Raw genomic sequence first — 17,198 nt, forward strand, 5'->3', positions numbered from 1 at the left:
GGACCACTCCCCCAACACCCCCACATCTGGGTGAGGGATGCTGGACAGAGCCCATTTTCATGTGCTGCAGGTGGGAGTGCGCTAACATGTTTGTTCATGGTTGATGGACAAGGGAGAGGCCCGGGAGTGAAAATAGTTAACAGTGAGAAGGGAAAAGAGCTAGGTGCCTGTTTCATAGTCACTTACCTTTGTGTGACGGTTAGCAGTAATGGCATCTTCCCACTTTAGGGTTCTCAAACAGACTGAACACCTTATCTCTTCTCAGAGCCCAGATGTCTTACAGGGGTGCTCTGATGTGGAAAAAAATGAGGTGTGGGAAAGGAGTGGGATTTTGTGTGTTTGCATGAGTGTGTGTAGTTTCAGGCCTTGAGATTTAGCAAGGAGGGAAGGAAGGAGAGCAACATCTTTGGAAGGTATTTCTTATACCTGGGGGGATCCTGCTCTGATTCTCCTTAGTCCTCCACTGTGAATTGGGATGGGGATGGGGTGGGAGGGGTGCTGGGGAATAAATCTTGTTTGAGAACAACCTTTAAAAGACTGATGTTGAATGGTGTCCTACCCTTGATAGGTCTCTTGTTAATCTTCGATGTGATTAATTTGAGGAGGCGACAGTCTCAAGCGGAAGCCCAGGTATAAGGGACCTGCCTGCCCATCCCCATTTTTCCAGAACAGTCACCATGGTCTGAGGCCACTACGCCCTCCCCAAGAGAGCCCAGACAACTGGCACTCTTGGCTGGCATCTAGCCTGCAGTTCCATCATTTATGATTTTTGATATTGCCCCCTAAATGTGTTATTCAAAGCTAATGAGATTTTAGGCAAGAAGGCTTTAAAAACACCACGCTCCTCCTCTGGATTGAGCTGCAGGGACAGCTGCTCTTTGGCTTTCCGCTGACCTTAGAAACTAGAAATACTTATTTTAGGTTTTGTCCCACTGGCCACTGTGGGCAGGAGTGGAAAGCACCTACCAGGTGTTGCCATTAAGATTGACTCGGCCAACAGGAAACTCTTCAAACTTTGTGGCTTAAGAACAACCCCACCCCCGCCCCCCACCTCTCTTTGGAGTTTAAAACCACAGCGTGAGTTGAGCGCCCCCTGTGTGCGGAGCTCGGTAAACGAGCAAATGAGGGTGGCGTTATGCTTTCCTTGGGCGTTTACGCATTTTATTAGGTCTTCACCCTCCTGCAAGTTCCTCTTGTTTCTATTTGACAAGACTAACTGATTTAGAGCATTGGACCGTGGTATAGGATATGTCCCTGTGGGTAACTGTCCTGTGACCTTGAGCAAGTTACTTGCCCAGCGGGAGGTGACCCCGAGGTTTCTTCCCCTTCGAACATTCGGATCTGCCCAAGATCGCACGAGCGCTCAGCCGCCGTTGGGACCTGGTCTCAAAACCTCAAGGCATTTACTACGGCCTTCAATCCGAGGGGGAGAAAGGGAGAGAGGGTCGAAGCGCGCGCCCCGCCTCTTCCGCCGAGACGCGGGAGGCAGGGGTCTAACCCCGCGCCCAAACTCCGGGCCGAAATCAACTACGGTGCCCGGGGAGGGTCTCTCTCTGTTCCTCGAGGCATCCCTTCCCGCCAGTCAGCGCGTGAGGCCCGCCCCTCCCGTCGCCGGAAGGAGCCGTTGCCCCGAACAACTGTAACGTCCGGCTTTGGGAGTTTGGCGGCGGGAAAGGCCATGAATAAAGGCCGAACGGAAGCTGCGGCGGGAGGTAACCCGGCCGTGGGCGCTGGGAAGACCGGGAGGGGAGCGGGTGAGGGGGTGTCGGCCGAGCGCAACCCCCCTCCCCTGCCTCGTCTTTCCCGGTAGCCCCCGGGATCCTCCTGAGGTACCTGCAGGAACAGAACCGGCCCTACAGCGCCCAGGATGTGTTCGGGAATCTGCAGAGGGAACACGGGCTGGGCAAGGCGGTGAGGACTCTCTCCCAGGATTCCTTCCCTTGGAACCCCTTGAATCAGCCTGGGGTGCTGCCCTCTCGAAGCTGCTATTCTAGCCTCCCTAAGTCGTGTCGCGCGCTGCCACCCATAACTGGCTGCCCGGGCCCGAAGCCATTCTTCCGATTGCTCCGCTCCCTCCCCTCTGCCAGGCGGTGGTGAAGGCGCTGGAGCAGCTGGCCCAACAAGGCAAGATCAAAGAGAAGATGTATGGCAAGCAGAAAATATATTTTGCGGACCAGGTGAGAGAAATGCGCAGATTATCAACCATGTGAGAGCCCAACTTTAAGTAAATCAGCCCCTACTATGAACTATGGGAGAATTGAGGCAGCTCATGAAACTCAGCTGTCTTACGCCATGTAAGGAGTCCCAGGCGTCCTTTAAATCAAAGTGTGTTCTCCTCTTACTATGATCCAAACTTCATAAGATTTCCAGATTTAAAATATGATAAATGACAGAAAATCCTGAATTATTGTTACCAAGTTCTATTTCCGCTTGGAAGTTCCACTTAGAACCACCATCTGCCATATGACTTTCCTTCTGTCTCCACTTCCCTCCCTAAATACACACATTGATTTTGTATCTCCAGCCCAGACCTCCACCTGGATGTCTTTCAGGAATCATTGCTAAGGCAGAAGGCCTCATCTCTACCCTAAACCAGCTCTTCCCTCTTCTTCCTTAACGGAACCATTGTTCACTCAAGTCAGAGACTAGGGAATCATAACTTTCCTTGCTTCCCATGCTTAGTTAGTCATTAAGTGTAGCTGATTTTCCCCTTCTTGAATCCATCCTCTCCTTTCCATCTGCCATCGCTGCTCCAGTTCAGGCACTCCTCATCTATTGCAATATCCTCCTAATAGATCTCCTTGCCTCCTCAAACATATCTTAAACATTGCAACCAGAGTGATCTGTGTTAATACAATTCTAATCATGCCATTTCCTTAAAAATCCTAGTGCTCTCTTCAACAGGTAAAAGGCATTTGGAGACTTGGCCCCAGGCTACCTCCAGCCTGTTGGTCATTTCTCCATCCATTAATACTTCACTGTTTATGTGTTTAACTCCTGTATCCTTTGTATCGTTGTCCTTCCTCTGCCTGGAGTTTTTTAGTCCCTTCCTCTTCTGCCTCTTTCCCAGCTACCTCTTATTCAACCTTTAGGATTTCACTTAGGCATCACCTCCAGAAACTCCCAGAATGCTCTCATTGCCTCTTCAGGTGCTTCTTTTGAGGCATACCGTATTATAATTGTCTTTTTACTTCTCTCCCTCACTAAACTGTTCTAGGGCAGACCCCATTTCTCATTCATCTTTCTTTGCTTAGCACCCTCACAGCATCTAACATCTAGTAGACCAAACCACCATCAAGGCTAATTTTCCTAAAATACGTTTCATTATGTTACTATATTAAAGATCCCCTAAAGGAGAACCTGGCAGATTTTTTTCTGTAAAGGGCCAGCCAGTTAATATTTTTATGCTTTACAGGTCAGATGGCCTCTTGTCACAGCTATACAACTGTCCTGATTATTCAAGTCCACTGCTGTAGAGCAAAAGCAGCCATAGACAATATGTAATTAATAGGTGTGGCTGTGTTTCAATATATTTTTGTTTTCAAAAATATGCATCTGGCAGGATTTGGCTTGCAGGATGTCGTTTACTGCCTCCTGCTCTAAAGGTTTCCCTTGCCTTAATGTAGAGTCCAGATTGCCGAGGCTGGCATTCACATCCTTTCTAACCTGCTCCCCCTCACCAATTGACAAGACCCCCCCCAACATAGTTCTTTTCTAGTAGCTGGTCTGTCTTGGGAGGGGTTCCTCAGACTTTTACTGGAGTCCCTTAACTAAATCTCCCACCATGCCTATTTGCCTGCTCAGATTCTTCCTAGTACAGAAGCCCATAATTTAGGTGCCACCACTTTGGGAAGAATGTTTCTTTACTCCTTCAGCCCAGTGAGAAGTTTGACTACTAAATTGAAAGATGTTTCTGCCCTATTCAGTATCCTGCCAATCTAGAAGCCCCTTGAGGACAGGCATCAGGTTTCAACTTTGATATCTTTTTGCCTGACCCAGCACTAAACTCAATGATTTCTCAGAAGTACCCTCCTGCTATTTTACCTGGCCCTTTAGAGGGTTGGGAAGTCCCATGTTCTTGAGTATATGCGAATCTTGCTTTTCCAGATATGGGTTCCCATCCTGTGCCATACATCAACCCACTTCTCTTTTTCCTCTTGTCTCTGGCAGGACCAGTTTGACATGGTGAGTGATGCTGACCTCCAAGGCCTGGATGCCAAAATCGTGGCTCTCACTGCCAAGGTGCAAAGCTTGCAGCAGAGCTGTCGCCACATGGAGGCTGGTAGGACTGGGTAGTCCCTGGAGGGTGATCCTAATGTCAGGGTCAGTCTGAAGGTCAGGCATTACTAAGTGAATGGTTTGTTGACTGCAGTATGTCTTGTTGCAATGAAGACCCCTTTGCTGGGCTGCCATAGGCATTACATTAAAAGAAATGTATGACAACTAATGGATTTTGAAATACATATGAGCAAGACATGCGTTTGCTTTCCCCGCCATGATTATCAGTATACTGTTCCAACACTTCTCTTTATTCCTGCTCCTTTAACTGGCTACAGCTAACAGTTTGTTCAGCCTTGCACCCTACCACTTATAGATGAAGGAAAAGGAAACTAGAATAAACTGGTAATTCTGTAAGCCTTAATCTCTCCTGAGCATTTCTAAAATAAGGGGCCCATTCTGGACTGTGTAGAACCTGGAGGTGGTGGAGGCCTGGTCCCCTACCTCAGGGAGTGCTCACTGGGAGAGAATCCCTTCCTTGGGGGTAGCAAGTAACCTCATGGAGATGTGGTTTCAGAGTTGAAGGAGTTAACTAATGCCCTGACCACACCTGAGATGCAGAAAGAGATCCAGGAGTTAAAGAAGGAATGTGCTGGCTACACAGAAAGACTGAAGAACATCAGAGCAGCCACTAACCATGTGACCCCAGAAGAGAAAGAGCAGGTGGGTTGGGAGGGCTCCTAGGGAGGGCTGCCTGTGCAGAGTGAGGATGAGGGTTGACCCCAGCAGCAGCTGAGTGGTTAGAGGAACCTGTTTCTCCTGTCTAGGTGGACAGAGAGAGGCAGAAGTACTGCAAGGAGTGGAGGAAGCGGAAGAGGATGGTAAGTACAGGAGCTCCAAGGCAGGCCCTGGAAAATGGCAGCCCCTAGAAAAACTGCTGCCCAATATCATGAATTTGTCAGGCATTGCCAAGTACTGCACAACTGCAAAGGGGTGGTTTTGTTTCTTGTCAGGCAACAGAGCTGTGTGATGCAATCCTTGAAGGATACCCCAAGAGCAAGAAGCAGTTCTTTGTAAGTGGTTCTCTCCCTTCTTTGCTCTCCTGGGGTTTCATCCAGGGAGATCTTAACTCAATTGTCTCGCAGGAGGAAGTCGGGATAGAAACAGATGAAGATTACAACGTCAAGCTCCCAGACCCCTGAGAACCCCTCTGACAGGACTGGGGGATGGAGACAGAAATGTCCCAGACTGGCTGCCCTATTTAGGCCAATTTTTTTGTTGTTCCTGCTGCTTTCTTCCTTGGTCAGAGCATTGAGAGAGGGGCATGAACCAGAGTATCAGGCAAAGGGAGTGAGCACTGGTTGCCCGGAGTGTATGGTCACGCTCACGGCATCATCCACATTTCAATTACTTGAGCTTAACACTTGAACTTGGAACGCTAAAGGAAAGCATTTGGCAGTATTTATTATAATTTGATATAAAAATATTTAATTTCCTCTGGATAATCAGACCTTCCTGATAGCAAACCTGAGGAAGGCAAAAGGGAGCTTGGGGGACAAGGCAGAGAAAGGCTATTATACATGGTATTCATGGAGTCCAGGACCACACCCCCAGACTCCTGGGCTCTGTACCCCAGGAGGCTTTCATCCACCCCTTCACCCTTTCACCTACCCCCAAGTCCCAGGAGAAATGCAGGCAGCACTAAGAGGCGGTGGAAACCCAGATACATTCGACAAAGGCTGGGCGTGGTTTTGAGGCCCAGTTAATTTTCTAAAATTGTAGCTTTAGCAAAATTGTATTGTTGGTATTTAGAAAAATAAAACTTTAATAAATGGTACTGTGTCACACTTGACTTTGCTGTGCAGTGCTATTGCCTTTGGGGACAGACAGGGCAGGGTTAGATGGGGGCGGTTATTTCCCTGTACCACCCAGAGCCGGGGAGGAGGGATGGGTGATAAGAGTAGGAGGCAAGGGCAAGAACCCGGCAGCCCTGCCCTGAGCTGGCCAGAAAGCCCTGGCTTCACCTTGGGCTAACCAGGCAGCTCTAACCTAGGTACAAAGTGGCCTTTCACCCTTCATGGCTGTGGGAGTATTTCTACTCCTTTCCTCCCATCTGACTACTGCCAAAATGACCAAACTTGGGCCAAGTGTTGCCCAAGAGACCAAAACAGAGACAAACAGTAGTTTCCAAATATGTGTAGATCATGAGCTGAAATCTGAGGCTTAGAAAAAGGGGAGAGGCCAGGAGTTCTCTGGGGTATCCAGAGCAGACCTCCATCCCAAGGACTTCTATGGTGGGTAGAGGGGAGACTAGGTTCGAGCTCAATGGTCAATATAATAAATTAATCAGAAGCTTTCACAAAACAAACATCCTAGCCCCACTGAAGATGAGAGGGGCTAAGGGGCCAAACTCCAAGGAGAAACGAGCTGACTGGTATATGGTGTCGCAGTCCAATTTCAAGCCCAGCAGTTCTGTGGCTAAGTAGGAGACTTAAGGCCTCTTGCTGGCTGTTCTGCAGGTTCCAAGGGCCAGTCAGTAAAGCTGGTTCTTCAGTTGGTGTAGGACGCCAATCACAATCTCCCGTAGGGTCTGGTGGGGGCAGGAAAAGAAGAGACAATGCTCAAGTGAAGGCAGAACTGTCTACATGACACCTGCCTAAACGAGGTGTGTTCTTTTGAGTACAATTGAAAAAAGCCCCTGAAAAGCAAATGTCTAAAGTTCACTCTGCAATGCCCCCAAACAGTGGAGAGATGGGATGATTACGTGATCAAGAAAATACAGAAAATGGCAGGATTTAGGTGGCCGGTATATGAATGTTCGTTGTAAAATTCTCTCAATCTTGCATTATGTTTAAAGTGTCTCACAATAAAAATGTTGGGAAACAAAAAAGAACAAGAATCTGATACAATTTCAAGCCTCAGAAAAAGCAATCAGGCCTCAAAGGCAAAAGACTCAGTGTAATACAAATAATAAGCTGGGAAAAACTACTTTTTAGGCCTGGAGGTGAGAGCCAGGAAAACCCCAAGTAATTCTGCTGTAAGTGATGGGGGCTTACATACTGGGCAGCCAAGGAGTGACCAAGGCGGCGATAACATGGGCTAAACTAAGGTTGATCTTGGCCTTGAAGGAGTAAGTGCTCAGTCATACTTGCCAAATGAAACCTTAATAGGAGAATCTGGGCTTCAGAGAGCAGAGAACAGAGAAACTAGAATAGTGGGAGTTGTAGAAATCCTTAAGAAACCTAAAAGCTGCTGCCTGCTTTTCAGAAAATGGGTTGGGCCACTCTGCCTGACAGTGGGGAAAAGACCGCAGACCCAGTGACCACTGCTGCTCCATACCTGAGGCTTACAGTGCTCCTCAATCCAGCTGAAGACACAGGCTGACAGTTCCTGAAAGCTGGCCATGGAGATGGAGGCATTGAAAGACTGGAAGAGGGAGTCCATGATGCCTTGAAACACGTTGAATTTGACCTGGTCAGAGACCTGGTCCTCCCCCTCATGGGGGTTGTCCTGGTGTGCCTTCACAATCTGCTCATAGTTCCTGAAAGAAAGCAGGCCAGGGATAAGATGCTGCAGCTGCCTTACCAGCCCAGGAAGAACAATAGGATCACCTTACTTATCTCCCACCCTGGAAAGGGATTCCTAGAGAGCTTCTAGGATATAATATCAGCTAGAACCTGCTTCGAGGTCAAAAATGGAGACCTATCTTCTCCAACCTTCCTTTCAGGGAATAACCTGGTACCCAGACGTGGGACCCTAATATTCTAAATGAGGTTATATGTTAGGGACTGTTGGTGTACAGAGTCCTGCCTCTAAGTGGCCACCTGAGGGAGTGAGAGTATTATCTGATATTATCTAAGTGGCCACCTGAGGGAGTGAGAGTATTATTTGAACAAAGAGGAGAGTATGAACTGAAGTTGGCCTCAGAGTCCCCTCGGAAGCTCTGGTTCCCCTAGTTCAGCACCCCTCTTACACTTTCATAATCTTTAGAGCCATGACGTCCTTACGTAGTGTGGACACCTCCTCCTCCTGCTTTTTCTTCTCCTTGTGCAGAAACTGGATGTAGTCAATGGCTAGGGTGGGGGTGGGAAGAGGGGGTGAGCACAGAGGAAGTGTCAACTAGAAGGACAAGGCTTATTTTGTTTCCCCTTTCCCCATACCCAACTCTCCCATTATAACCACCCCACCAGGGCCAGGCTGACAGTGGGTATGAGGCTAGCCTTCTCACGGCCCCACTGGTTCCAACCCCTCCAGTGTTCTCCCTGGCCATACTCTTCTGTAGAACGATGGCTTTGCTGAGCTTTTGGGAGCCAATGGAGAAGTCCTGCTGCTGGCAGGTGGGGACGATGGTCTGAAGGTCGTCATAGCCCCTCTGTGGAGAGAGCGAGAGAAATGGGTTCCTTAACTCTGAGGGGTTAAAGCAAACTAGCACAAAGCTTCTCTTCCATGACACCAAATTCCATGCTCACAAAATAGGGGTGAGAGACTAGGAAGAGGGACGTGTTCATGTCCAGGGACTAGACTAGCTGCCCCCAAGGCTGCATGGGACTATCTGATGGGGTCAGGGCACAGTGAATCTGAAATATGCAGGGCCCTCCTGTGCTGGTTGAGGTGCAGGCCCCCCAATCACCTTGATGGCATCCCTCCTCTTCTGTTCAGCCTGAGTGTGTGCTCGCCGTCGCCGGTCCTTGTAGGACTCCTTGTAGGATTCCTGGTGGTAATCACTGTCCTCGTCATCTATGCTCAGAGTCGGGGGCAGGAAGAGGTCATTCTGGGGCCCAGTGAGACCCAGCTAGTCCACCTTCCTAACTGGGAATAACCTGGTACCCAGACGTGGGACCCTAATATTCTAAATGAGGTTAAAGATGGTAAGACCCTGTGTCTAGTACTAGGGCTCTAGCATCCCCAAGTGGATGGCTGGAGCTTTCCATCTAAAAAGATACTAAAATGATGGAATATCTGAGCCCCCCCAGGTTGGGGGGGGGTGTTGCTGCCTACCTGTGTTGGGGACAGAAGAGGCACTGGTGGAACCGATGCTATTAGCTCTGGACACTACACTCCCCTTGCGGGTGCTTTCTACAAAAAGCCCTGGAAAAGAGAGGCCTCAATCACTAAGGAGTAGGGTTTGGGGACACTGCTAGGCCCTCAGACACCTGTGGGCACAATGGCTTCCTGATCCTTAAATGCTGACCTTTCCCCTTCAACCCAAAAGCCAGCCATATTTGGGCCACCTACTTCCTGTGGTGCCATGCTGCAACGCTCCTGTCCCTAGTGTCTACACTGCTCCACAGGCCTGCAGTGATACCCGCTGGCTCCTGAAGTAACATCCAGACATGATGACGGTGAGAGACTGACCAGCTATCACTATTTCCATCACCTCACTACTTAAGGGCAGAGGAAACTAGGTATCATCATTGGATGCTTCCTGTCTCTGTCCTCCAGCTCCTCCCTCACCGTTTCTGGCTCAGGGACAGTGGACTGTGGTCAGGTGTGGCTGGCATGGCCACATAAATCTATAGGGTTGAAGTAGGAGTGTCACTCTCGAGCTGAAGACGGTGGGGAAGGCACTCACCGGGGTCCAGGCTGTTGTCGCTGTAGGCATACTCCACCTGCGGCATCAAACAAGGGAACTTATCAGACCTCTGCCCCTGGGGAAATCGCCTCCATTCACTCAGCATGCACCTGCGCGCACAGGTACGTGCGCACGCAACTGAAGGATTCCCCCCAGAGCCAAGCTGGCTAGGCCACCGGAGCGCCGACCGCCGGAGTGACCCCACCCGCCCCAGTCCTCCACCTCCCCAGCCCCAAACCCCGTCACCTCTAACGCGCGCGCGCACGTCTCAGTCATCTCCCCACCTTGGCAGAGGCTGGGAGAGAGCTGTCTTCTCTGCAGCCCCGGGGCCAGAAGAGCGGGAGAGACTTTGGGGACCGAAGAGACTCCCCTCATCTTCCAAACCCCCTACGTGAACACACCCAACCCGCCCTCCCTTCATCGGCGTACGCGCCCTCGGGGCTTGCCTTGACCCAGGGGTCCTCCGGAGAGGCGCTGGATTCCGTCATCTCCGACCCACCGCACCGGAAACCAGCGAGAGGGCGGCCCCCAACCGCGAGGAAAAGGCTATGCGTGCTCACGTGACCCAAACCCACCAACCTGAGACCGAGCGGCGAAGGGCGGGGCGAGGATGGCGCGCTTGCGCAGCCCGGAGACGGCGAATACGCACTGAGCGGGCCGAGTCTGACACAGGTGGCCTTGGGACCGTTCTCGCTGTCAGTCCCTCCCTCCCTTGGGGTAGGCACTCTGCAGTCGGGGTGACATGAAGCACATTCTGTGGAATGGGGCCCTCTCAAAAGGGTTGTCCTAATAGTGTCGCACATAGTTTTGCGCATGCGTACTGCCGCGTCCCGGGCGCGTTAACCCCAGGCTCGCGCTCCCAGCCACCATCCTGACCACCACTTGTATTCCTAGCCACCTTGTCCCACCTCGCCTGGCTGCAAGCTCTGGGATGACAGACGCGCCTGGCTTGTTGAAGAATGGTCCTCTTAACACCCAGCCCAGCGTCTGGCAGGATATTTGTGAAATTAACGCTTTCAAAGAGCCTGTTAGCCAAGTTATGCTAATTTAGTGACAAGGAAACTGAGGCACCTACAAAGTCTGTAACTTCTCCAAAAGCACGCAGCTAGTCAGTGATAGGGCCAAGGCTAGCTACAGTCTGGCTAGCTCCAAAGGCCATGCTCTTAACCACTGCTCTCCTGACTTTCATCTCAGGCCTGACCCCTGCACTTGTCGCTCAAGGGTACAGAGATACTCAGAGGCATTAGAGCAGGAAGCAGACACCATACAGACAGCACCTGGAGACATTCACCTTTAATTCTTTTACAAGTTCCAGTGTTTGTCCCAGCCCGTCGGCCATAGGTATCACAGACACCTGTAGGCAAGACTGGGTTTGGAATGCCAGAGAGGCCTGCTCCCCCATGAGCCACAACCTCAGTGTTGGCCAAACACCAGCAAGCTGGGTAGGCATTCTGTTTCCACCAGACCCGGCCCAGCCCTGCCCGGCCCTGCCCTGTTTAGCTCAGAGGCCTTTAGTGAGCCAGGGTGAGCATTGAGGCCCCCATTCCTCCTCACCGCTGGATCTCTTGTCAGCTCCAGGGGCCAATCTAGCCCCACAGAAAACTCATTGTGAGTCATAGGCTGGTGTCTTGTGGATGCGCTTCTGCAGGAGGGCCCAGGCTTTCTCCACCTTTGGGCAGGCCAGAATTTGAGAGGAAGAGAGGACAGGGTCAGGCAGGCACCCACTGGAGACTCCTCCCCACAATTCAGCCTGTCCCTGGACACCAACCTGGCGCTGGGTGATGTGTGGCTCCCACAAGGTGCTCAGCACCACATGGCTCTGGTCCACAAGCTGCTGCCCATTCATCTGGCTCTGTAGCCGGCTTTGAGCCGCAGCCTCACTCAAGCCATCCCTTTCCACAATTCGTCGTACAGCCTGGGCGCAGACATAACATGTGTCAGCGCATTGGCTAAGAGCAGGATGCAATCTGCAGACACCATGGGGTTAACGTGGCAAGTGGGGTCCAAATACCTCAGTCTCAGGGATGACAACAGTCCACACCTCATGCACCATGTTCTGCCAACCGGCTTCAAGTAGCATGGCAGCATCAATCACGCACACATGCTTTCCTGTGGGGAGACCCCAGTTACTGTCAGTAGCACCCTGCACTTGCTACCAGTCGAGAGAGCCAATGATACATAGTCCCTGGGAAAGTGGATGGTCTAGCCTGGGGTGGGGAAACTCCCGGGGGGTATCTGTTTAACTGTGACCCTTAACCACTCCCCTTATCCCTTGTACTCACCCTCAGCCACAGCCTGATCCAACTCCTCTCTGGTCAGCTTTGCAATAACTGGCCACATAATGTCTGTGAGTATCTTCAGCTGTTTCTGAGGAAAACAGAGGGATTGGGCAGTGGTTACCTCTCCTCGGAGACAGAGCCAGCCGAGGGAAGAGGTAGTTGGGAATAAATAAATGGAAATTGGCATTCTGAGCCAGACCTGAGAGGTTCACTAGGTCCCAACCCCTAGGTCTATAGCAGCTCAGGGGTGTGTGTTTACCTTGTTCCCAAAAACCCGGCTGCCCAGGACCTTTCTGTTGATAATGCCATCTTTATGGAGAATATCTGGACAACAAAGACAGAGGACTGGGCTAGGAGACCATGCCATCTCCTCACTTCAGGCCTCCTCCAGCCCTTTCCAGTTATTACCTGTTCCAAAGGCCTCCACTACAGGCTGGTAGGCAGGACCACCTGGGGCATAGGCCCGATGGCCCAGCTGGTCACTGTCAATGACAAATGCTCCCAGGCCCTTCAGCCGCTGAGCTACTGAGCTCTTCCCAGAGCCACTGATGCCTGTCAGCCCAATCACGTAGAGACATGAGGGGAGCTCTGGCCTCTTCTGGGGGTAGAGAGGGAACCCTACAGTTACTAGGGACCTCAGGTTCACGCTTAGGGCTGAACCCTTCAGCAATTCCAGCACACCCAAGCAGGCAGCAGGGAGGGAGTACATGCTTACATATGGTGGCCGAAGCAGGTTTCCCAGCATTCTCTGGCGAAAGCTAGAGGAGCTGACTTTGTCCTCTTCATTTTCTTTGTGGTTTAGGTCCTTCAGGAGCTGGATCTGGTACAAGGCAAGCTCCTCCAGGTCCTGAGGTAAAGGAGGAAGGATGAGATGAAGAACAACTTGCCCCCTTATCCTCCCCTACTTACCCCAGAGGTAAAGCTTGCCTCAGAGGGCAACCTGGGAACCAGTTCCTCCTTGCCTCCTTCCACTACCTTGAGCCCTCTCTTCCCTCCTCTGGGGTTATGGTACTTCCAACAGCCCCCCACAATGTCCTTCCCCATCCCCATCCATTCCCTCTGCCAGTCTCCCTCAGGGGTTACATTCTCAAGGCGGAAGCGGTTGACGGCCATCCCCCCACGACAGGTCTCCTCGCTGACCACCAGGAACTCCAGGGAGGGGTCAGAGCCAGCGGGCCCATAGGGGTCCAGCAGGGGGACGATATCATAAGTCAAGGAGGGCTTGATGTCCACCAGGAACTCACTCAGATGTTCCACGCGTTCTGTGTAGGGTTGGAGCAGCTCAGGGAGCAACTTGCCTTAGGAAGGAGCCAAGAACAGTGAGATCTTTTTATTGGGGAGGAAGAGTATCCCTAAGCATCTTATGGGGGAGTAGGAAGAAAGGGCTAAACTGGGAAGTGGTCTGTAATGGGAAAGCTATGAAGGGCAGGCAGGCAGCAGGCAAGCACAATAGTCACTGCAAGGGCTGGCATGAGAACTAGCAGTGCCAGATAGCATCAAAGCCAAACAGATGCTAACCATGTCATCAAGTCCCCTCTTACTGTCTCTGCCACTATTGCCTACAATTCACTCATCGATTTATTCCCACAGCCTCAAACTTTACAGTTCCTCACCCAGAGAACTTGTTAAAAGTGTAGATTCCTTGGCTTTTGGGGGGTTCTGAGTGAGGACTGATTAGAATACACAATGAGAAAGCTACCTTTATTCACTTAACAAAATTTCTTTAGCACTGAGTGCCAGACATTGTGACATTTGGAAGGAGTGGAAAGCAATGGATGGCCCCACCCTTTCTCAATCTTGGCACTGGCAGGTGCAAGGAGCTTTGGGGGTCCTCCACCACCCTAATCCAGGGTCTCTCTCACTCACTCTTCAACAGGTCTTTGTCTGCTACTCCCACCACAAGCTGCTCCTGGGCCAGGATGCACGCAACACTGAGCAACACTTTGTGGGCATTGTGCAGGCGGTCAAACGTGCCACCCACAGCCCCACGAAGGTAGCCACGCACCGGCTGCTTTGGCGATCTGGCCACGGGGGAGGATGGCCTGATGGTGGAGGGTAAGGGGACGTCCAGGGATCCCACGGGTAGCTCTCCATAATCGGGGTTTAGTAGCACTGAAGACAGTTGTGGACAACAACTGTAACAGCTGGTGGCATAACGCTCTAGCTGTTGCTTGACGGGGTTGTACTGGCTTCCATCCAGGGTCTGGAAGTCAGTCAGCACCACCTCCGGCGGGTGGGCCAGGTTCTGGACTGGGCTGGGCAGGAGAGGGAGAAAGGCGCTCTTGGTTCGGATATTGGTCAGCAGGATTCTGACGTCCAGGTGAGTGTGGACTTTGGCACCACTGTAGAGGGTAGAGATGAAATCAAGAACCTCAAACGTGGCCTGTACGGGGCTGGCCTGGGGCTGAGCTGCGCCCTCCAGGCTCATGCCCGGCTGCAGATGTACGTAGAGCGTGTGATTCACCAGCCGAGCCGCCAACGTCAGGATAGGAGCCAGGCGAGGGGCCAAGGAGCCCAGAGGCGTCGTCAGCACTAAGAGGCCCGACCGGAATACAGCCATGCTGCCTAGCTAGGCCTGCAGACAGGGAGACCAGACGAACTCAGACATTTGGGAAATGGGGGAAATCTTTTCAGATCCCAGCCACACCGATATTGGGGAGAGGAGGGCAAGGCGAGCTTAAAAACCCTTTTCACGATGCCCTCCAGACCCTGGATGAGGGTGACTGAGGTGGATGTCCTTGAAGCCGATATTTGTATGGGGCCTTGGACCCAAGACAGGGGATATAGAGCAGGGAGGAGATGGAGCCTGGTAGACAGAGCCTCGGGGCTGTGCTCTAAGACTCCGTTTCCTCATCTCTCAGATGGAGCGATGAACTCACTGAACTGAAATCAAAATCCCGGGAGAAGAAACTGACAGGAGCCCCTGAGTCATAGGGCTGGCGATCCATCCAGAAACCCTGGGCTCTCTTGCTAAGCTACTCCAGGGTTTTCGAGGAATCAAAGAAGGAGACTAAAAGAGGACACTTAGGCTCTGCTCGGTCCCCCACTTACTCAGTCCTCCAGGCTTTAGCTTCACTCCCAACACCGCCGAGGTTTTCTCGGACGCAACCCGGAAACACTAGTTCAGGCACTAAGACTCGGAGCTACGAAACCCGAGAAAGGCCAAAAGTCTCAACTTCTGTTTGGCGCGGGATTCTCGCGAGATTTCTTATGGGATGGGGCGTGTCCTGCTGACGGAGGGAACCGCAATTCAGACACTTGGGAAATGGGGGAAACCTTTCCAGATCCCAGCCACACAGATACTGGTAAGAAGAGGGCAAGGCGAGCTTAAAAGCCCTTTTCACGATTCCCTCCAGACCCTGAGAGAAACATTGGCTTCAGCGAGGTCATCCAGGAAACGGCTTCAAAGTCTGAATACCTGGCTTTCTTTAATAAATTTCGGTGTCAGAGGTGGGGATCACAGGGCAGCACTTAAATTAGGGCTCGGCGTCCCTGGATCCCTCCTGGCGCCCCCCGGTTTGAGGATCCTCACGTGGGAGGCCACGGGACAACTCTGTCCAAGTCCCCATTTCACAGATGTGAAAATTGGGGTCTTGTGTTTCAGGAACATATGAGAAAGTGACGACAGACACCATGTCTCATGGCTCCCGTGGGATACTCTACACACACCGCCCCCCCTCCAAAAAAAAGAAAAGAAAAACAGTGATGTGCAAGTTTGTAGGAGAGAGGAGGAGGAGGAGACCTCTACTTGTGAGCTGCCAGAGGATGGGCTCTGTGGACAGGAGAAAAGGGGTCAAGAGCGGGAGGCGAGGGTTTACCGTGAAGCTGAGTACAGGAAAAGCTGGAATTGGTAGTCCCTGTAGGGAGGAGCAGTCAGGTTGCCATCAAGAAACATTTCAGGTAAATTGTTCATGGAGATCTCAAAAGGGAGGGAAACTAATCTCCAAGATTCCAGTAATGTGCTGTGGTTTATTTTCCCAAACAAAATAAATGCTATCACACTTAATTGTGTGTTTTTTATATTCTTAAAGAGGTCTTCCAAAAGTGTATAAGCCTCTGGCCCCACACAATCTGGATCATCCCCTGGAGTCAAGGATGGAAAGTTATACAGCCACAAAGGCACTGAGGCCAGACTTCTTGCAGGAGACATCTTAAATTGTATTTTATGAGAGGACCAGTTTGCAGAAGCAAACTGCAAAGACTGTAAGGAAATATCATGAAACATCCGGACATACAGTCTCATTTGCCTACACTGAGTCACTATTAGAGGAGGGCATTGAGAGGACAACTACTAATTGACCCTTGAGTTGGACCCAGGCATTAGGAAGCACCTCACCTCCTCCCATGTCCTTGGAATGTATGCTGTATCCATCATTCTCACAGAAGGAGCCGTCTTCAAGGACGAAGCCTTGAGAAAACAATGTATTGTTGAGACCATCTGAACAGCATCTGTGACTGAGCCTACTTAAGGTCTACATATAAACTCTTAAAATTCTGGTGGGTAAAGAAATCTACTTGTGGCCACATAGGACAAGCTTTGTAAGTGTTCTTACTTGTTAAACCTTCCACCTACCAGTCCGGAATGATCTGCCTGTTTCTTCCATCTCTCCTCACCCTCTATGTACAGGGGCCAGTTTTAGATTCCATCCAGGGAACTCCCCAGGTTGCAAACCAACAGTCACTTTTATTCGATAAATGTGTATTTAGTGCCTCCCATGATCAGGAAAGGTTCTTGGCACAAGGGATCAAGCAGTGAACAAAATAGTCCCTGCCTTCCTGGAGCTTAGATTCTTGTGTCTTGGGATGGGATGGTGAAGGCTATAAATAAATCTATAACAATAAAGTCAATAAGTCAATCAATCTGTAACACATCTAGTGGTGATAAAGGCTATGCAGAAATATAAAACAGGGCAAGGGAGGGGAGGGAATGTCATTTTAGATAGGGTCATCCTTGAAAATGGTAAAGACCTGAAGCAAGAGATGGAATTGGGAGATTAGGGATAGTGAACCACATAGAGGGCTCTAGGGCAGACGGCCAGACTAGCTGAATCAGATAAAGGAAAGAAGTGAGAGAGAGAGTCAAAAAGGAGTCCCTGGCCAAACCAAAAAAGGTGTTAGAGGCCTGGGGG

At 50.9% G+C, this 17,198-nt stretch overlaps 3 protein-coding genes and 1 long non-coding RNA gene across 8 annotated transcripts in view; 2 read left to right on the forward strand and 2 right to left on the reverse strand.

Annotated features, from left to right (window-relative positions):
* The first annotated feature begins 1,536 nt into the window (after positions 1–1,536).
* Positions 1,537–6,070, forward strand: PSMC3IP (PSMC3 interacting protein). Its single transcript, XM_006924593.3, has 8 exons — positions 1,537–1,712; positions 1,811–1,911; positions 2,088–2,177; positions 4,171–4,282; positions 4,796–4,941; positions 5,046–5,099; positions 5,232–5,291; positions 5,364–6,070. The coding sequence occupies exons 1-8, from the start codon at positions 1,679–1,681 to the stop codon at positions 5,418–5,420; spliced, it is 654 nt and encodes a 217-aa protein (XP_006924655.1). The 5' UTR covers positions 1,537–1,678; the 3' UTR covers positions 5,421–6,070.
* Positions 6,020–10,352, reverse strand: MLX (MLX, MAX dimerization protein). Of its 2 annotated transcripts, XM_006924591.3 has the most exons (8): positions 10,237–10,352; positions 9,791–9,827; positions 9,217–9,306; positions 8,849–8,955; positions 8,491–8,590; positions 8,192–8,291; positions 7,558–7,759; positions 6,020–6,808 (listed from the first exon to the last, which is right to left on the reverse strand). In XM_006924591.3, the coding sequence occupies exons 1-8, from the start codon at positions 10,276–10,278 to the stop codon at positions 6,752–6,754; spliced, it is 735 nt and encodes a 244-aa protein (XP_006924653.1). In that variant the 5' UTR covers positions 10,279–10,352; the 3' UTR covers positions 6,020–6,751. The 2 variants fall into 2 exon arrangements, with proteins under 2 accessions (XP_006924653.1, XP_006924654.1); XM_006924592.3 differs by lacking the exon at positions 9,217–9,306.
* A 716-nt stretch (positions 10,353–11,068) lies between these two features.
* Positions 11,069–15,259, reverse strand: COASY (Coenzyme A synthase). 4 transcript variants are annotated; one of them, XM_025041582.1, is made up of 10 exons: positions 15,121–15,259; positions 13,936–14,644; positions 13,153–13,367; positions 12,785–12,916; positions 12,478–12,664; positions 12,329–12,393; positions 12,073–12,157; positions 11,802–11,899; positions 11,559–11,705; positions 11,069–11,459 (listed from the first exon to the last, which is right to left on the reverse strand). In XM_025041582.1, the coding sequence occupies exons 2-10, from the start codon at positions 14,627–14,629 to the stop codon at positions 11,394–11,396; spliced, it is 1,689 nt and encodes a 562-aa protein (XP_024897350.1). In that variant the 5' UTR covers positions 14,630–14,644; positions 15,121–15,259; the 3' UTR covers positions 11,069–11,393. The 4 variants fall into 4 exon arrangements, with proteins under 4 accessions (XP_024897350.1, XP_006924657.1, XP_006924661.1 ...); XM_006924595.3 differs by having other exon boundaries at positions 12,478–12,667; XM_006924599.2 differs by lacking the exon at positions 15,121–15,259 and adding an exon at positions 14,846–15,114 and having other exon boundaries at positions 12,478–12,667; positions 13,936–14,638.
* Positions 15,260–15,271: 12 nt separating this feature from the next.
* LOC107196593 overlaps positions 15,272–17,198 on the forward strand; it is a 9,561-nt gene continuing 7,634 nt past the window's right edge. Inside the window, exons 1-2 of the long non-coding RNA XR_001518037.2 lie at positions 15,272–15,374; positions 16,101–16,608. This is a non-coding gene — a long non-coding RNA (uncharacterized LOC107196593). The remainder of the gene's footprint in view (positions 15,375–16,100; positions 16,609–17,198) is intronic.

Source organism: Pteropus alecto, unplaced genomic scaffold (genome assembly GCF_000325575.1).
Source record: "Pteropus alecto unplaced genomic scaffold, ASM32557v1 scaffold98, whole genome shotgun sequence".
In the NCBI taxonomy this organism is placed as follows: Eukaryota; Metazoa; Chordata; class Mammalia; order Chiroptera; family Pteropodidae; genus Pteropus; species Pteropus alecto.

What these genes read in the sequence shown, in the direction of transcription:
- PSMC3IP (XM_006924593.3), top strand. Translation starts at nt 1,679, where the DNA reads ATGAATAAAGGCCGAACGGAAGCTGCGGCGGGAG. An exon ending in AACGGAAGCTGCGGCGGGAG is followed by an intron (nt 1,713 to 1,810) that starts GTAACCCGGCCG and finishes CTTTCCCGGTAG; the next exon opens with CCCCCGGGATCCTCCTGAGG. An exon ending in CCCCAGAAGAGAAAGAGCAG is followed by an intron (nt 4,942 to 5,045) that starts GTGGGTTGGGAG and finishes TCTCCTGTCTAG; the next exon opens with GTGGACAGAGAGAGGCAGAA.
- MLX (XM_006924591.3), bottom strand. Translation starts at nt 10,278, where the DNA reads ATGACGGAATCCAGCGCCTCTCCGGAGGACCCCTGGGTCAAG. An exon ending in CGGAGGACCCCTGGGTCAAG is followed by an intron (nt 9,828 to 10,236) that starts GCAAGCCCCGAG and finishes TTGATGCCGCAG; the next exon opens with GTGGAGTATGCCTACAGCGA. An exon ending in CGACAACAGCCTGGACCCCG is followed by an intron (nt 9,307 to 9,790) that starts GTGAGTGCCTTC and finishes TCTCTTTTCCAG; the next exon opens with GGCTTTTTGTAGAAAGCACC.
- COASY (XM_006924599.2), bottom strand. Translation starts at nt 14,923, where the DNA reads ATGAGGAAACGGAGTCTTAGAGCACAGCCCCGAGGCTCTGTCTACCAG. An exon ending in GCCGGGTTTTTGGGAACAAG is followed by an intron (nt 12,158 to 12,328) that starts GTAAACACACAC and finishes TGTTTTCCTCAG; the next exon opens with AAACAGCTGAAGATACTCAC. An exon ending in GGATCAGGCTGTGGCTGAGG is followed by an intron (nt 11,900 to 12,072) that starts GTGAGTACAAGG and finishes GTCTCCCCACAG; the next exon opens with GAAAGCATGTGTGCGTGATT.